Here is a 15057-nt window from a genome sequence, read left to right as displayed (position 1 = left end):
ATCATAAACAAAGAGCCAAAATAATTGTAAATGGAGCCTTTACAGAAAACTTTGACATTAAAAAAGGCACAAGACAGGGATCCCCACTATCTCCATTATTATTTATACTAACACTGGAAGTATTGAGTAGAAACATCAGACAAGACATAGAAATTAAAGGATTGGAGATAAAAGATGAAAAATATAAACTACAAGCATTTGCAGATGTCTTGGTTTTTATATTGGAAGAACCGCTTGAAACAAGCACTAAACTTATGGAAAAAATAGAAGAGTTTGGAGAAGTAGCAGGGTTGAAAATAAACAGAGAAAAGACTAAAGTGCTAACTAAAAAAACTAACAGAAAAACAAAAAAACCAACTAGCAAAAAACCCCAAATCTTCAAATAGTTAAAAAAGTTAAATATTTGGGAATTTATTTAACAGCAAGATGTGCAATAATAAAAGAAGACAATTATGTAAGATTGCTAAAACAAATAAAATTGGATTTGGAAAAGTATAAAAATTTACAACTTTCAGTGCTGGGGAGAATAGCAACAGTGAAAATGAATATCGTACCAAAAATACTTTTTCTATTTCAAACAATACCTGTAAGACTGAGAAAACCTTTTTTGATGAACTAAATACAACAATACTGAAATTTATCTGGCAAGGAAAAAAAAACTAGAATCAGACTGAAAATGTTACAAGAAGAGAAAGAAAGTGGAGAATTTGGACTGTCAGACTAGATGTTATACCACCAAGCAACTATATTAACATGGCTTAAAGAGTGGATAATGCTCAGAGATAAAAGACCATTATACCTAGAGGGGCATGACCTACAACTTGGTTGGCATGCCTTTCTGTGGTATGGGAAGAATAAAATTCATAGATACTTTCAAAACCACTTTATAAGAAATGCACTTCTTTTAGAATGGGAAAAAATAAAAGCGAAAATTTATATCAAGATACCTGGATGGCTTTCAACAATGGAAGCATTTGCTTACACAAAATTGACCTATACAGATATTTTGGACAATGAAAGGAAATGGAAAGACAGACAAGATTTACAAGAACAAAGTATTGATCTATCATGGTGGCCATATTTGCAAATCCAAACGAGATATGAAAAAGATGCTAAAACAATTGGATTCTATAAAGAACAGACAGAATTTGATCAGATACTGTTAAAAACAGATGAAAAACTGATTAAGAAACTCTATAAATATTCGTTAAGCTTAAAGATGGAAGAGGAACAAGTAAAAGAAACAATGATAACGTGGGCAAAGAACTTTGGACATAATATAGAATTAGAAAACTGGCAAAGATTATGGGAAAGAAATGCAAAATTAACGAAAGCAGTGCCAATAAAGAAAACTTATATAAAATGTATATAAGCATTTAACACCGGTGAGGTTAGCAAAAATGTTTAAAAATACTTCAAACAAGTGTTGGAAATGCAAAAAAAATCGAGGTACCTATTACCATGGACATGCCCTAAAGCTAAAAGATTTTGGTCAAAAATACACTTATGGTTGGAGAAAATGATTAAAATAGATTTTAAGCCAGAATTATTTTTATTTGGAATAATAGGAGCAAGTTATGAGAAAGATTGTATATATTTAATTTTGCATGTACTAACTGCAGCAAGAATTGTATTTGCCCAATACTGAAATAATGAAAACTTACCAACTGAAGAAGAACTAATTAAGAAAAGTTTAGAGTGTGCAGAAATGGATAGACTGACTTTAAAGATAAAAGAGAAAGAAGATTCAGTGTATTTTAGAACATGGGATAATTTTTATCAATGGCTAGAAAAACACATTAGAGAGAAAAGAAGGTGATATGTAACACTGAATATATATACTAGTAAGAAGACTATTGAGCGATTAATTAACATATTGTTTGTGATAATTATTATTCATTGTTTTTTAAATACATGAACCCAGACAGCATGCTGTTTGCTAAATATTAAGAACGTTATTTTAAAAAACCTAACCCTAACCCCAACTCTAACTCCGACCCCACCCTATTCCTAATCATATAAAAATTAATTTTATATCTATATCTCTATCTATCTATCTATCTATCTATCTATCTATCTATCTATCTTGCGCTAAATTTTTTTGGATTGCTAACAAAGAGTTAAAGGGAGACTAGGATAGCTATTTCGAGCTAATTAGCTCTCATCAGCCAGCCATACGCTTCTGAGATTCGAACCTGGGCTGCTTGTACATTAGGCAGCTGTGTTGACCCCTAGGCCATAGGCTCTTTCTCACTTTGTTAGCTGTATCAGGGAGGGAAGAGACAGGAGGAGATACATCTTGAGTGTTTTTTGATGCACCCTGTCGGCCCAAATATGGGAGGAAGAAATCTTTTGCCTGTATCAGCCCAATCTAGAGCTATCCACAGAAGGGCTATCTCAGAAAGGTATGGCTGGCTGATGAGAGCTAATTAGCTCAAAATAGCTGTCCCAGTCTCCCTTTAACTCTTTGTTAGCAATCCAAAAAGATTTAGCGCACAAATGATGTCGAAGTAGCAACTGCTGCCTGTGGATAGCCCTAGATTGGGCTGATACAGGCAAAAGATTTCTTCCTCCCATATTTGGGCCGACAGGGTGCATCAAAAAACACTCAAGACACACACGCGCGCGCACACACACACACACACACACACACACACATATATATGTAGGTCTTTGGTTATTCAGGTTTTCTTCCGCGTAAAATTGGAAGTGTCTTGGCGACGTTTCGACGAAGTCCCATTCGTCATCTTCAGGCTGATGTTTTCAGCTTCGTGCTTCGAGGAGCAAACCTACATACAAACACCCGCGAAAACCTCAGAAAACACACACACACACACACACACACATATATATATATTATTATTATTATTATTATTATTATTAAGAATATTAAAAACGAAACAGTGATTCCTGGGTAGACTCATATTAAACAATAAAATATACGAACACCAGGAAGTTATAAAACTATAAAAAGTTTTAATAAAACCAAGCTTTCGCTGGCATCTGCCAGCATCATCAGGGTAGTCTCCAGTCGATGGGAGAAGTTATTTATAAGTGTGGCGTTCTTTACGCCTGGCTTCTTGACCTCGTCATGGCAACACAGAAACTACGATCAAAACGCAGGTGGATTGGCTGGGACCCATGACGAGGTCAAGAAGCCGAAGCTTGGTTTTATTCTGGTTTTATTAAAACTTTTTATAGTTTTATAACTTCCTGGTGTTCGTATATTTTATTGTTTAATATATATATATATATATATATATATATATATATATATATATATATATATATAATATAATATATATATATATTTTCTGAGGTTTTCGCGGGTGTTTGTATGTAGGTCTTTGGTTATTCGGGTTTTCTCCCACGTAAAATTGGAAGTGTCTTGGCAACGTTTCGACGAAGTCCCATTCGTCATCTTTAGGCTGGTGTTTTCAGCTTCGTGCTTCGAGGAGCAATGTGTGGTCTTTCTTCCTTTTAACTGTTTCTTCCTTTTAACTGCCAGTGGGGGTATGAACTGATTGAGTGGGAGCTTGGCTGTGTTCTGATAGGGTGGAGATGTGTTCTGATTGGTTAGAGGTTTGGCTGTACTCTGATTGAATGGGGGGGTTGGCTGTGCTCTGATTGGATGGGGGGTTGGCTGTGCTCTGATTGGCTGGGGGAGTGTTCTGTTTGGGTAGGGGCTTTGTTGTGTTCAGGTTAGTCTGAGTTGCAGGGGAATTTAAGATGGTGGGCTGCCTTGCTATTTTTTGGCTTCGCGTTCGTGGTCGTGCCTCATCTTCATGGTGGGTGTCAGTTTGCTTCATGTATGGATTGGAGGGGTTTAAAGTGGCTAATGATGCACCTGTGGTCTGGCTTCTGATTTGTGGTCATGCCTCATCATCGGTGTGGCTTTGGGTTTGCTTTTTGCGTGGATGTGTGGTGGTGACATCCTGTGTGGTTTTAGTGAGTGTGGATCTGGTGTCATTCTTTGTGTGTATGTATATATATATGTGTGTGTGTATCAGTAAGAAAATCGGAGATGATACCCTAAAGAAGATACGCCCCCGTGACACGGCGCTCGCTAGATTTTACGGGCTCCCAAAAATCCACAAGGAAGGCACCCCACTTCGCCCTATCGTGTCATTTATAGGTACCCCTACATCGGGATTAGCGAAGTGGCTTAGCACTCGTCTGGGCCACCTTGTGGAAGGTAGCCCCACAACGGTCAATTCTGCAGAAGAATTCCTCAACAGAATTAAGACCCTTAGGGTGGAGGATGATGAGAGAATGGTATTGTTCGACGTTACCTCCCTCTTCACCTCCATCCCCCAGGACTTAGCTATTTCAGCCCTGGGAGAGCGCTTGAGGAATACAGAAGGGAGCCACCACCAGGACTCCCTTCAGACAGACGACCTCCTGCGATTAGTGGAAATATGTCTTACCACCTATTTCACTTTCCAGGGTACCATCTTTGAACAAGTTAAAGGGACACCTATGGGCTCCCCCATTTCTAGCACTATAGCGGAAATAGTACTCCAACAGCTAGAACACAGGGCTATGGCCTTATACCAACCCAAATTTTGGGTTCGGTACGTGGATGACACGTTTGCGGTTGTTAAAAAACAACATGTAGCTACCTTTATGAGAGTACTAAACTCGATCTGCTCCGACATCCAGTTTACAGTGGAGGAAGAAAAACAAGGTCACCTAGCCTTCCTGGACGTGTCAATATACCGCCAGTTGGATGGGACGTTACTTACAGGGGTGTTTCGTAAACCCACCCACACGGACAGAATACTCCACTATAGGAGCAACCACCCCGTATCTCATAAAGCTAGCTGCATTAAAGCATTGTTTAAGCACGTGGACTCCCACTGCAGCACTGAGGAGTTTAAGAAGAAAGAAAGGCAATACCTTTTCCGGATTTGTCAACGTAATGGGTATCCTTTGAGGTTTATCAGACAGTACAGTCTTACACCCCAGTCCCGGAACAACCAAAAGAGAGAGGAACCATCATTACAAGGAATGCGTGTTTCTTTGCCATATATTAATAACGTCTCGGAAGCAACAGCCAGACTGCTGGCCCCCCATAGAATAGAAGTGGCCCACAGACCCAATCAGACATTACGGTCCAAAGTCGTTCGCCCCAAGGACCCACTCCCTGCCATGGATAGATCAGTAGTAATCTATAAAATCAATTGCAAGAACTGCGATGGCAACTATGTGGGTGAAACAGCTAAGCGTTTAAGATCTCGCTTGCATGAACATCAATTAGCTATAAGAAGGGGCGAGCAGCATTCTCAATTGTGGATGCATATGGCACAACATGGCCACCAGTTTGACTTTGTGAATGTTCGTATTATGTCTGAGGATGCCACTAAGGGAGGCCGGCTATTGAAAGAGGCGTGGTATTCCAACAAAGATGCGGTTAATCGTCACATTGACTTACATCCAGCGCAACAAGCATTGAGGAAATGGGATTTTAAACACCGTGCCAATTATTATAAGCGGCCTGAACAATGCTTGCACAGCTGTAAATGTGACGGGATACCTGGCCTCCATCCTGAACAGATAGATGGAACTTTGGCCAACCCTCTACACTCCAGGGACACCCCCGCTTCGCCCGATCAACACCAATACCGCTCTAATGAACGTCTGAGGAGGCTACCACTGTCAAACACACGTAATCATCCACCAATGGAAGACCTCCCCCTTCCCCAATATCATCATGATAGACCCCCACCCCCAGAACTTAACAGCAACTGTGGAGAGTGTGGAAGATCCAGCATGAGGAGCCTGCAGCCTGACGCTGTGGGTAGGGGGGAGAAGAAGAACGAAAGCATGGCTCGATTGCCTAGGCATACGGTGAAAGGGAGAGACACGGAATTCTGCCTGGATTCCCTGCAGACAAGGAATACCCCCACCAACAATACAGCCCCCTCCCGGGACGAACACTTTGAAGTCCCCCCAAAGACGAGCACAGAAGAGGGGAGTGAGAATGCGGGGAATCAGAATGCAGAGATCTGGAGACCTGGTGTCCGCCTGAATACCGTTCCTATCAGCAATGGGGAAGAGCGTGCGATAGGGAGGAGGGATGAATTGAGAGACGGGGTAAGCACCCGATCACGCAGCAAACAAATGGAATGGTGGAGAACTGTCGACACGAAGATTACCAGGACGGAGGAGGAGGGCATAGACCCCCAAATATGTAACACCCGTATGAAAGTTACTCATGACAGTGGAAGAGTGAGAAGAAAGGGTGTGGAGCAGGGATTGAGAAAAGCGTGTGTGGGGGGGAGCGTCTGTGAGCCCAGGGAAGCTTGTAACACTGATAGAGGAGAAACAGATGCCCCCAGGGTGGAGAATGAAAACAAAAAGGGGAGGAGGGTCAGTGCTATGGAAGGAAATAAGGATACAGGGGTGGTGGAGGAGATGAATACCAGTAATGAGATAGTGGAAGGAATGATCCGGAAGAACCATAGAAGGAAGCGTAAGGAGAGTAATAAAGAAACATCTGGAACACTAATTAACCGGCCGGGACCGGTGACGCGGTCCATGAGCCGGGTGCAGATGCCGGCAAAACCCATTTAAGTCATCATTGTTTACTGGCTTCTTAGCCCTGATGATGTTTGGAGTCTCCAAACGAAAGCTTGGCAGCTTTTAGTAAAGTATATTTTTATATTTATACTCTCCTGGTGTTCGTATTTTATTTGTACCGTGTGTGTGTGTGTGTGTGTGTGTGTGTGTGTGTGTGTGTGTAGGTCTTTAGTTATTTGGTTATTCGGGTTTTCTCCCACGTCAAATTGGAAGTGTCTTGGTGACGTTTCGACAAAGTCCCATTTGTTATCTTCAGGCTGGTGTTTTCGGCTTTTTGCTTCTAAAAGCAATGCGTGATCGTAGCTGTTTCTTCCTTTTAACTGCTAGTGGAGGTATGAACTGATTGGATGTTAGCTTTGCTGTGTTCTGATTGGGTGAAGGTGTGTTCTGATTGGTTAGGGGCTTGGCTGTGCTCTGATTGGATGGGGGGTTGGCTATGCTCTGATTGGATGGGGGAGTGTTCTGTTTGGGTGAGGGCTTTGTTGTGCTTGGGTTAGTCTGAGTTGCAGGGAGATTTGAGATGGTGAGCTGCATTGCCGTTGTTTGACTTCGCATTCGTGGTCGTGCCTCATCTTCATGGTGGGTGTCAGTTTGCTTCATGTATGGATTGGAGGGGTTTAAAGTGGCTAATGATGCAGCTGTGGTCTGGCTTCTGGTTTGTGGTCGTGCCTCATCATCGGTGTGGCTTTGGGTTTGCTTTTTGCGTGGATGTGTGCATGGGATTTCATATACTCCTTGATTTTCTAACTCAATTTTGTCTTTGGGGTTTTTTAGGATGGTGGATATTTTTCTGTTTGTGTAGAATGCTGTCTTGATGTTGTGTTTATGGAGGATCTTGCTGATTCTGTCTGTGGTGCCTTTTATGTATGGGAGGAGGGCTTTGTCATTTTCTTGTTCTCTGTCTTGGATTTTAGTGGGGGTTTCTTTTTGGATTAGTTTGGTAATCTTATTTCTTTGGAATCCATTGGATGTTAGTACATTAGTGAGAGTGTGTAGTTCGGTTTTTAGGTGTTGTTCATTAGCTAAGCGTTTTGTTCTGGAGATGAGTGTCTTGGCTATGGAGATCTGTGCTGGGTGGTGGTGTGAGAGAGCGTGCAGATAGCGGTTTGTGTGTGTAGATGGTGTGTCCTAGGGAGCCATTGGATTTCTTGTAGACTAAGACATCCAGGAAGGGAAGTTGGTTATTAGCTTCTGTTTCCATAGTGAACTATATTTTGGGGTGTAGGCTGTTGAGGTGTGTGAGGAAGTTGTCCAGTTTTTCTTTCCCATGTGGCCAGATTATGAAGGTGTCTATATCTGAGCCAGAGTTTGGGTTTGTGATCCGATTTTTCTGGAGCTTGGGTTTCAAAGTGTTCCATGTAGAGGTTTGCAATGACAGGTGAGAGGGTGATCCCTTGGGTCCTCCTTCTATTTGTTTGTATTTTTGTCCGTTATAGATGAAGTTGGATAAGCAGTGGTTGGTCAGATCTAGGATGTGTTTGGGGGAGTTATATTTGTTTTGGATAGCTGTCAAGGCTTCTTTGATTGGCACTTGGGTGAAGAGGGATATGACATCGAAGGTCACGAGTAGGTCACTGGGCTGTAAGTTTTGTTTCTTTATGATCTGTATGAAATGGAATGAGTTTTTTACATAGGGCTGTAGTTGTCTGGCGAGAAATTTGGCTAGGTTTTGTAGAGGTGAGCCTGTGGAGCTGACTGTGGGTCTAAGTGGGGTTCCTTCTTTGTGTATCTTGGGGAGACCATAGAGCTTAGGGCATCTGGATGATTTCTCTCTGGGAATGATTCTTTGCTGGATCTCTTCGCTAATGGGGGAGACATTTTTTTGGATCTGGTGGTTTTTTTCCAGGTAGGTGGTGGGATCTGTGTTTAGGGGTTTGTATGTGGAGTCTTGGAGTAGGTTGGTTAATTTGGTTTGGTAGTCAGATGTGTTCATAACCACCGTGGCATTGCCTTTGTCTGCTTGTAGGATTATTATGCTGGTGTCTTCTTTCAGGTTAAGTAGTGCTGTCTGTTCGTCTTTGGTTAAGTTACTTTTGGGTGGCTTGCTGGTGCAGAGGATGTTGGTGATTTCGAGTCTGATTCTGTGAGCGTCATCGGAGTTGATTTTGGTCAGGCTGGTTTCAACTCCGCATATAATGGTTTCAGTGGGGATGTGTTTGGGAGTGACTGCAAAGTTGAATCCTTTGGAAAGGACATTGGTTTCGGCTTTGGTGAGGATCCTATCTGAGATGTTATGCACTGTTTGTTTCACGTGTGGCTGTGAGGGAGGAGGGGTTTGTTTCTGGAGTTCTTGTAATCTTTGGAGTTTGTTGGTGTGTGTGTCTGTCTTGAGGGTGGTCTGTGTTTTGGCTCTCCAGATGACGAGTTGTTTGGATCAGAGCATAGCTAACCCCACATCCAATCAGAGCACAGCCAAGCCCCTAATCAATCAGAACACACCTCCACCCAATCAGAACACAGCCAAGCTCCCATCCAATCAGTTCATACCCCCACTAGCAATTAAAAGGAAGAAACAGCTACAATCACACATTGCTCCTAGAAGCAAGAAGCTGAAAACACCAGCCTGAAGATGACGAATGGGACTTCGTCGAAACGTTGCCAAGACACTTCCAATTTGACGCGGGAGAAAACCCGAATAACCAAAGACTACATACAAACACCCGCAAAAACCTGCTTCCCTCCATATAGATGTAGTACCATTAAGGACGACTCATTGAGTAGTTTGTCAGTCAGTTACAAATCATCTAGTGGTGATGCTGTCTAGCCCACATTTTTTCTGGCTTACCAAGAAGTAGATTGCGGTCTACTTTGTCTCCCAGTTTAATTTTGTTTCTATTTGGAAATTGCTTCTGGATTTTGTGCTTGCGATGGAAAAAATATATAAAACTTTGATTTTGTTTTTGCTGATTAGATAGGTTTGTTGCTATAGAAATGGCTAGTATATACTGTTGTGTAAAAATAAAAAATTGAGGTTGTAATTTTGTTATCTTCTATGCTAAAGAGAATTGGAAGTCAATGCCTTTTTCTTTCTTTTTCCCTCTTTACTCCATATTTTCTCTTTTTTCCCTCCTCCACAGTTTTCTATTTTTTTAAATTTCTCTTTGTATTTTATGCTTTGATAAATTAATAAAAATATATTACGAAGGACCTGGTGATTTAAATTCATCTAGAGTGAATAGATATTGTCTTATCATTTTTTGCCTATTTTGACATATTCCCTTTCTGTATACATCACTTTATTATTTTGACTTGTATTCCCTTTCTATATACAAGTCAAGTACTGCTTTTGATGGATTTGAGTATTTTTTTCCATTTTGTGTAAAGATATATGCAAAGAATGAATTAAGCAGTTCCATTTTCTCTCTGCTGCCCATCACCTCCTTGTCATCTTCTGTAAACTGATGGAATGCTACTACAACAGTAGACCTAACAAGAGGGGATATATGCAATGTATGAGGGAACTATGAATGGATAGAAGACCTGCATCTACACTAACTCTGAAAACAGCTAGTTACTCAATGCTTCAACATAATGAAGAGGAAGCAGCTCTCACAACCTGAGATAAAGCAATTACACATCCAAGACTCAAGAAGACACAGAAGAACAAGTGGATGTGCAGCCAACACTTGAAGCTAGAATGTCACTGCTAAAAAGTCTGTGAATGCTTGGCACTACACATAGTCAACAGGACACTAAGAACCTTCCTCAAGAAATACAGTGGGACTGTGGAAGACAAGACTGGCAGTTAACTCAAGCTAGCTCACACAGGGCCACCAAGTGGAGTTTATATCAAGGTAATGCATGCAGATCTGAAGCCCCTCAGGCAGATAATCTCAAGGTCTGGATATGAATACAAGTTCAAAACTGGAACTAATATCAGCTATCTCCTCTATATAGATGACATTAAGCTATATGCTAAAAATGAATGAGACATCGACTCTTTGATCCACTTGGCATATCTACTGTAAGGATATTGGGATGTTGTTCAGACTGAAAATGTGTAGCCGGATGGTAGTCAAGAGAGGGAAGATAATTAAGACTGATGGGATGGAACTATCAGCAGATGACCTAGCAGACATACAGAGAAACTACAAATACCTTGGCATCCTATAATTACATGAGAGTCACAATGAGAAGACAAGGAGGACAGCAACATCCAAGTGCTATCAAAGGATGACAGGTCCTGAAGAGCCAGTTCAATGGGAAGAACAAGATCCATACAATGAACACATCTGCTCTGCCAGTCATCAGATGCGATGTTGGTATAGTGAATTGGCCAAATGAGGTTATGGAAGCTACTGATGTGAAGACCCCAAAGCTCTTGACAATGTAGAGAAGTTTCCTCTCCCAAGCCCAACACCCAGAGACTACACACACCAGAAAGAAGGAAGGCTAAGTCTGGTGAGTGTCAAAACCATTGCCCTGCATGAAACTCAGAGCATCCAAGAGTACATCAATAAGATGGCATTCAAAGATGAGCTGCTGAGTGAAGCAACAGACATAGTGGAAGATCAAACAAAGGAAGTGCCATAGCAAGGCAAAACCCTGCATGTATGTACCGTCAATAGATAGCAGAGATGGCAAAAATCTTAACCATAACTGGAAAAGATTTAACTGAAAGATAGCACCAAGGCACTGATCCTAAAAACAAAAGTCTACCTCTCTAGACAGGATCCAAGGTATAGATTATGCAGAGAGGTCTCAGAGACAGTCCACCATATAGTGGTAATGTGTAAGATGCAGGCAGGAACAGCATACACTGAACTGCAGAACCAAGCATTGCGTATGGGAACATCTGCACACAATGTATGGGCTAGACTATCCTAAGTCCAGATGGAAGATTCCAGAGAAGGTTACGGGGAATAAGTGGATAAAATCCTGTGCGACTTCCAGATCTAGATGGACAGGTAGGTATTGGGCAATCAACAAGACATTGTGGTAGTAGACAAGGACCACAAGAAGTGGTGGTGATAGATATAGCAGAGGAACTGGAGATGATGTGGAAAGTAAAGGCCTAAGTGATCCCAGTGATGAGAGGAGCACTCAGAGCTACGAAACTGGCAGAAGTAGTTAAATTGTTCAGCCTATTACAAATTTTCTTATTTATGTGTCTGTGATGTAAATATTCCAAAGATAAAATATTTAATGTTTCCAGGATTATTTTTACATCTCAAACTGCATAACTTTTTTTTTTTTTTTTTTTGGACAGCAAGGAAATATTTTCATTGTGGACTATGAACTTCTAGATGATGTTGAAGTCAATAAGACAGATCCCTGCACAATACAGTATTTGGCTGCTCCTATCTGTTTATTGTATAAAAATTTAGAGAATAAAATTCTCCCTATTGCAATTCAGGTAATTTTGGTTTTATCCAATTAAAATAACATTTGGTTGTTATTGAAGATATTAACCATTCTATTAAACCTTTCAGATAAATCAAGCTCCTGAACAAAGCAATCCTATTTTCCTTCCATCTGATGCTAAGTATGATTGGTTATTAGCCAAAATATGGGTACGTTCTTCTGATTTCCATATTCATCAGACTGTGACTCATCTGCTTCGGACTCACTTAATTTCAGAAGTTTTTGCAGTGGCTATGTTCCGACAATTGCCTGCAGTCCATCCTCTCTTTAAGGTGGGTTATTAAATACTGGAATAAGATGTATTATTTTATAATCTATATTATAATAAGGCCAATTTGATATAATGGTTAAGGCAGCAGACTAAAAACACACACAGAGAGAAGGTATATGTACTGCTGTTCTTCTTAACTCTAAATCCAAGCACTCAAGGATTACAGTGACTGTGGCATATACCAGTTTACTGGTTTGAGTTATTATTGTACTGATAGTTTCAACTAGTCAGTTAGCGACTGTTCAATGTTATGATGGATCTACCTGGGGGTAATTATGACTTGGTTTTGAAATTCCAATGGCATTTGGCAATACAGCTGTATTTACAGCTGTTTGGAGCGTTCCACAGTTGTGTGACCATGTTTTATGATGGTTTTGCTGAAAACTGGCAGTTGCTTCCCTTTTTTTGGCAAAACCAGCCCATAGCAAAACATAGGTTCACCTAACAATCACAGTATTCACTTAACAAGGGTGCCACAAAAAAATCTTAAAATCAGGTCAGTCATATATACATTCAGTCACACCCCAGTTAACAACCACAGTGACTCAAGATTGACTCAAAGGTATATGTGTGTTGTGTGCGTGCGCTATGTGCCTATGGTGCGTGGTGACTACCTGGATAAATCCCTGTATTTTCTTGGGAGGCGGGGGGCTACAAACACACTGTATATGAGAAACTAAGCATAGCAAGGAGGGTTGATTCTGTAAGACCCAATAAACCATTAGCAATCCTCATTCAAAAAGCAAGTATGAAGTGATTGTTATTGCTGGAATGTTCTGTGATGTTTATAACTGGAAGGCTACTGTCAACACTGCTAATATTGAATATTCTTGCTTTGACAAAATATGCAGAACTGTCTGGTATTTTTAGAGTTAATTCAGATGACAGAGAAAAGGGAGGAGATAGTAAGGAAAGCCCGGGAAAATGAGCAGAAGTGAATCTTTGCCCTCCAAGTTAATTGGAAGATGTGAATCATGACTCCAAAATAGGGGAGGGGAAATGCCTGGAATGTTATGTGCAAAAGGAAGAAAAATTCAGATCTTGGCAGCTACATGAAAGATGGGGATGCTGCTTTGTACAGGAAGAAAATGTACACTTGCACAGATGTTCAAAAAGCAGAACATGGAAATCCTTTTGAAAATGTTTGGGTAAGAATCAAAGAGTCAGACTTGTATGTGGGATTTCAGAAAAGTGGATTTTGAAGAACTTGAGGGAAGATGTTGGAAATGGGTTCAAAAATTTCTTCCATAAGAAGAAAACTCTAAAAGATCTCCACTATGTTATATTTTATTCATTTTTTGAAACATAGTGTGCTTTATATGTCTATTTGCATTCGTTAGATTAAAACAAATCAAATCACTAAGAATAAATATTGCCCTCATTAAATCAAATCAAACTGATAAGAAAAATAATAGACAATTGATACATATGAGCTATACTCAGAAAAAGTATCATAACTTCGAACAGTCATTAAACAACTGGTCATAAGTCAAGGACTACTTGTATAATAAAGCTATTTTTAAAAGATAAATAGAAAGTAAGTTAAAATTAGAGAGCCTATATGTGAGTTCTAATCCCATTTTAGGCATGAAGTTTGTGCCAGAAATCAACACCAACTTGAATAAAACAAAATGAACTCTTGGCATAAATTAGTAAATCCCTTGAGAGTCAAACAATGTATATACGACAACAAATCTGTCATTTTTTCTTTCTAGGATATCCATCCCTGGAATCCTCCCTAATCTCTCTTTTAGTTTGGTTTGATTTAGGCAAAATCTAAACACAAATCTGACTTTGTTCAGTCACCTCTGCATGCATTATGATGAATTCTAGTAAGTCATAGTCACTCTTCGACAAAGTTTCTACAACTTCCACTCCTGCAACCATTTCATCCCTATTAGTTAGGATTAAATCCACTATAGCTGACCATCTACTTTTCTCCTCCACCTTTTGGGTGACAAGGTCAGAAACCTGTTCAATCTCTGTTGCATTGCAGTTGGTTTCCAAGTTGATGACAGAGTAGTTAAAGTCCCCTATTATTACACTGCGGTATTTCCTGCACATCTCGGCTAACTGATTAGCAAAGAATTTATCTATTTATTCTGCGTGGTACATGTAGTACACACCTATAGCAATGCCATTTCTTTTTTACTTTAATATCTTCCCAAATATATTCAAGAAGGCTTTCATCCCTAATGTTGTGTATGTAAGGAACCACTTCAATCCACATCTTAAGAAAGCAGAACTCTTGGAAACAATCTCTTCCAACAGGAACTTTTACTAAGAGAAATTGATAGCAGGCATGATAGACAGGATCTGAGGGATTCCCTCACAAATCGATGTTTTAAAGTGTCCCTAAGCAACCCCACCCCGCAGTTCTTCCGGGCGATTCAGACCAGCAGATTTTTAGGTGTTATATCCAGGAAAAGATAACATCAATCCGGCTCCATTGTGCACTATCATTCAACAGCTCCTCACACCTTATTTTGATGATGGAGAAATAAACCAGATCCTGGATGGCTGTATCTTTTCACCCCCCTTTTCCTAGCTGGCCAGTAAGGAGGAGAAGTTCAGAGGGGCATAGGATAAGAGGCAAATGGTTACATTGTAATGGTTAGCAGACCTGAAGGCGAATAAACAAAAGGTTACTTTGTAGTGAATAGAGGAAGTGAAAGTAATAAAACCTGCATGCATATCCCCCCTCCCCCTTGGGAGTATGGCAGGATCCAGGAAAGGGTAAGAATTGGTTTTAGATCAGAGAAGATAGATAGAAAGGAAATGTAACTGGATTCTAACAGTGTATTTCTGTAGAGATATAGTAATTATTTGCATACAAAACT

The 15057-nt window shown here is 40.3% G+C and overlaps 1 protein-coding gene across 2 annotated transcripts in view; it reads left to right on the top strand.

The window, feature by feature from the left end:
- Positions 1-15057, top strand: part of ALOX5 (arachidonate 5-lipoxygenase) — a 195086-nt gene that overhangs the window by 88669 nt on the left and 91360 nt on the right. For both annotated transcript variants that reach the window (XR_005554610.1, XM_039326022.1), the window contains exons 7-8: positions 11792-11938; positions 12015-12218. Coding sequence is in view for 1 of the 2 variants with exons in the window: in XM_039326022.1 (XP_039181956.1) it covers positions 11792-11938; positions 12015-12218 (351 nt within the window). In the remaining variant the exon portion in view is untranslated. The remainder of the gene's footprint in view (positions 1-11791; positions 11939-12014; positions 12219-15057) is intronic.

The sequence above is a fragment of the Crotalus tigris genome, unplaced genomic scaffold (assembly GCF_016545835.1).
Source record: "Crotalus tigris isolate CLP2741 ecotype Arizona unplaced genomic scaffold, ASM1654583v1 scf7180000024339.11422700, whole genome shotgun sequence".
Taxonomy (NCBI): domain Eukaryota; kingdom Metazoa; phylum Chordata; class Lepidosauria; order Squamata; family Viperidae; genus Crotalus; species Crotalus tigris.
This window is presented reverse-complemented; position numbering and strand designations above follow the sequence as displayed.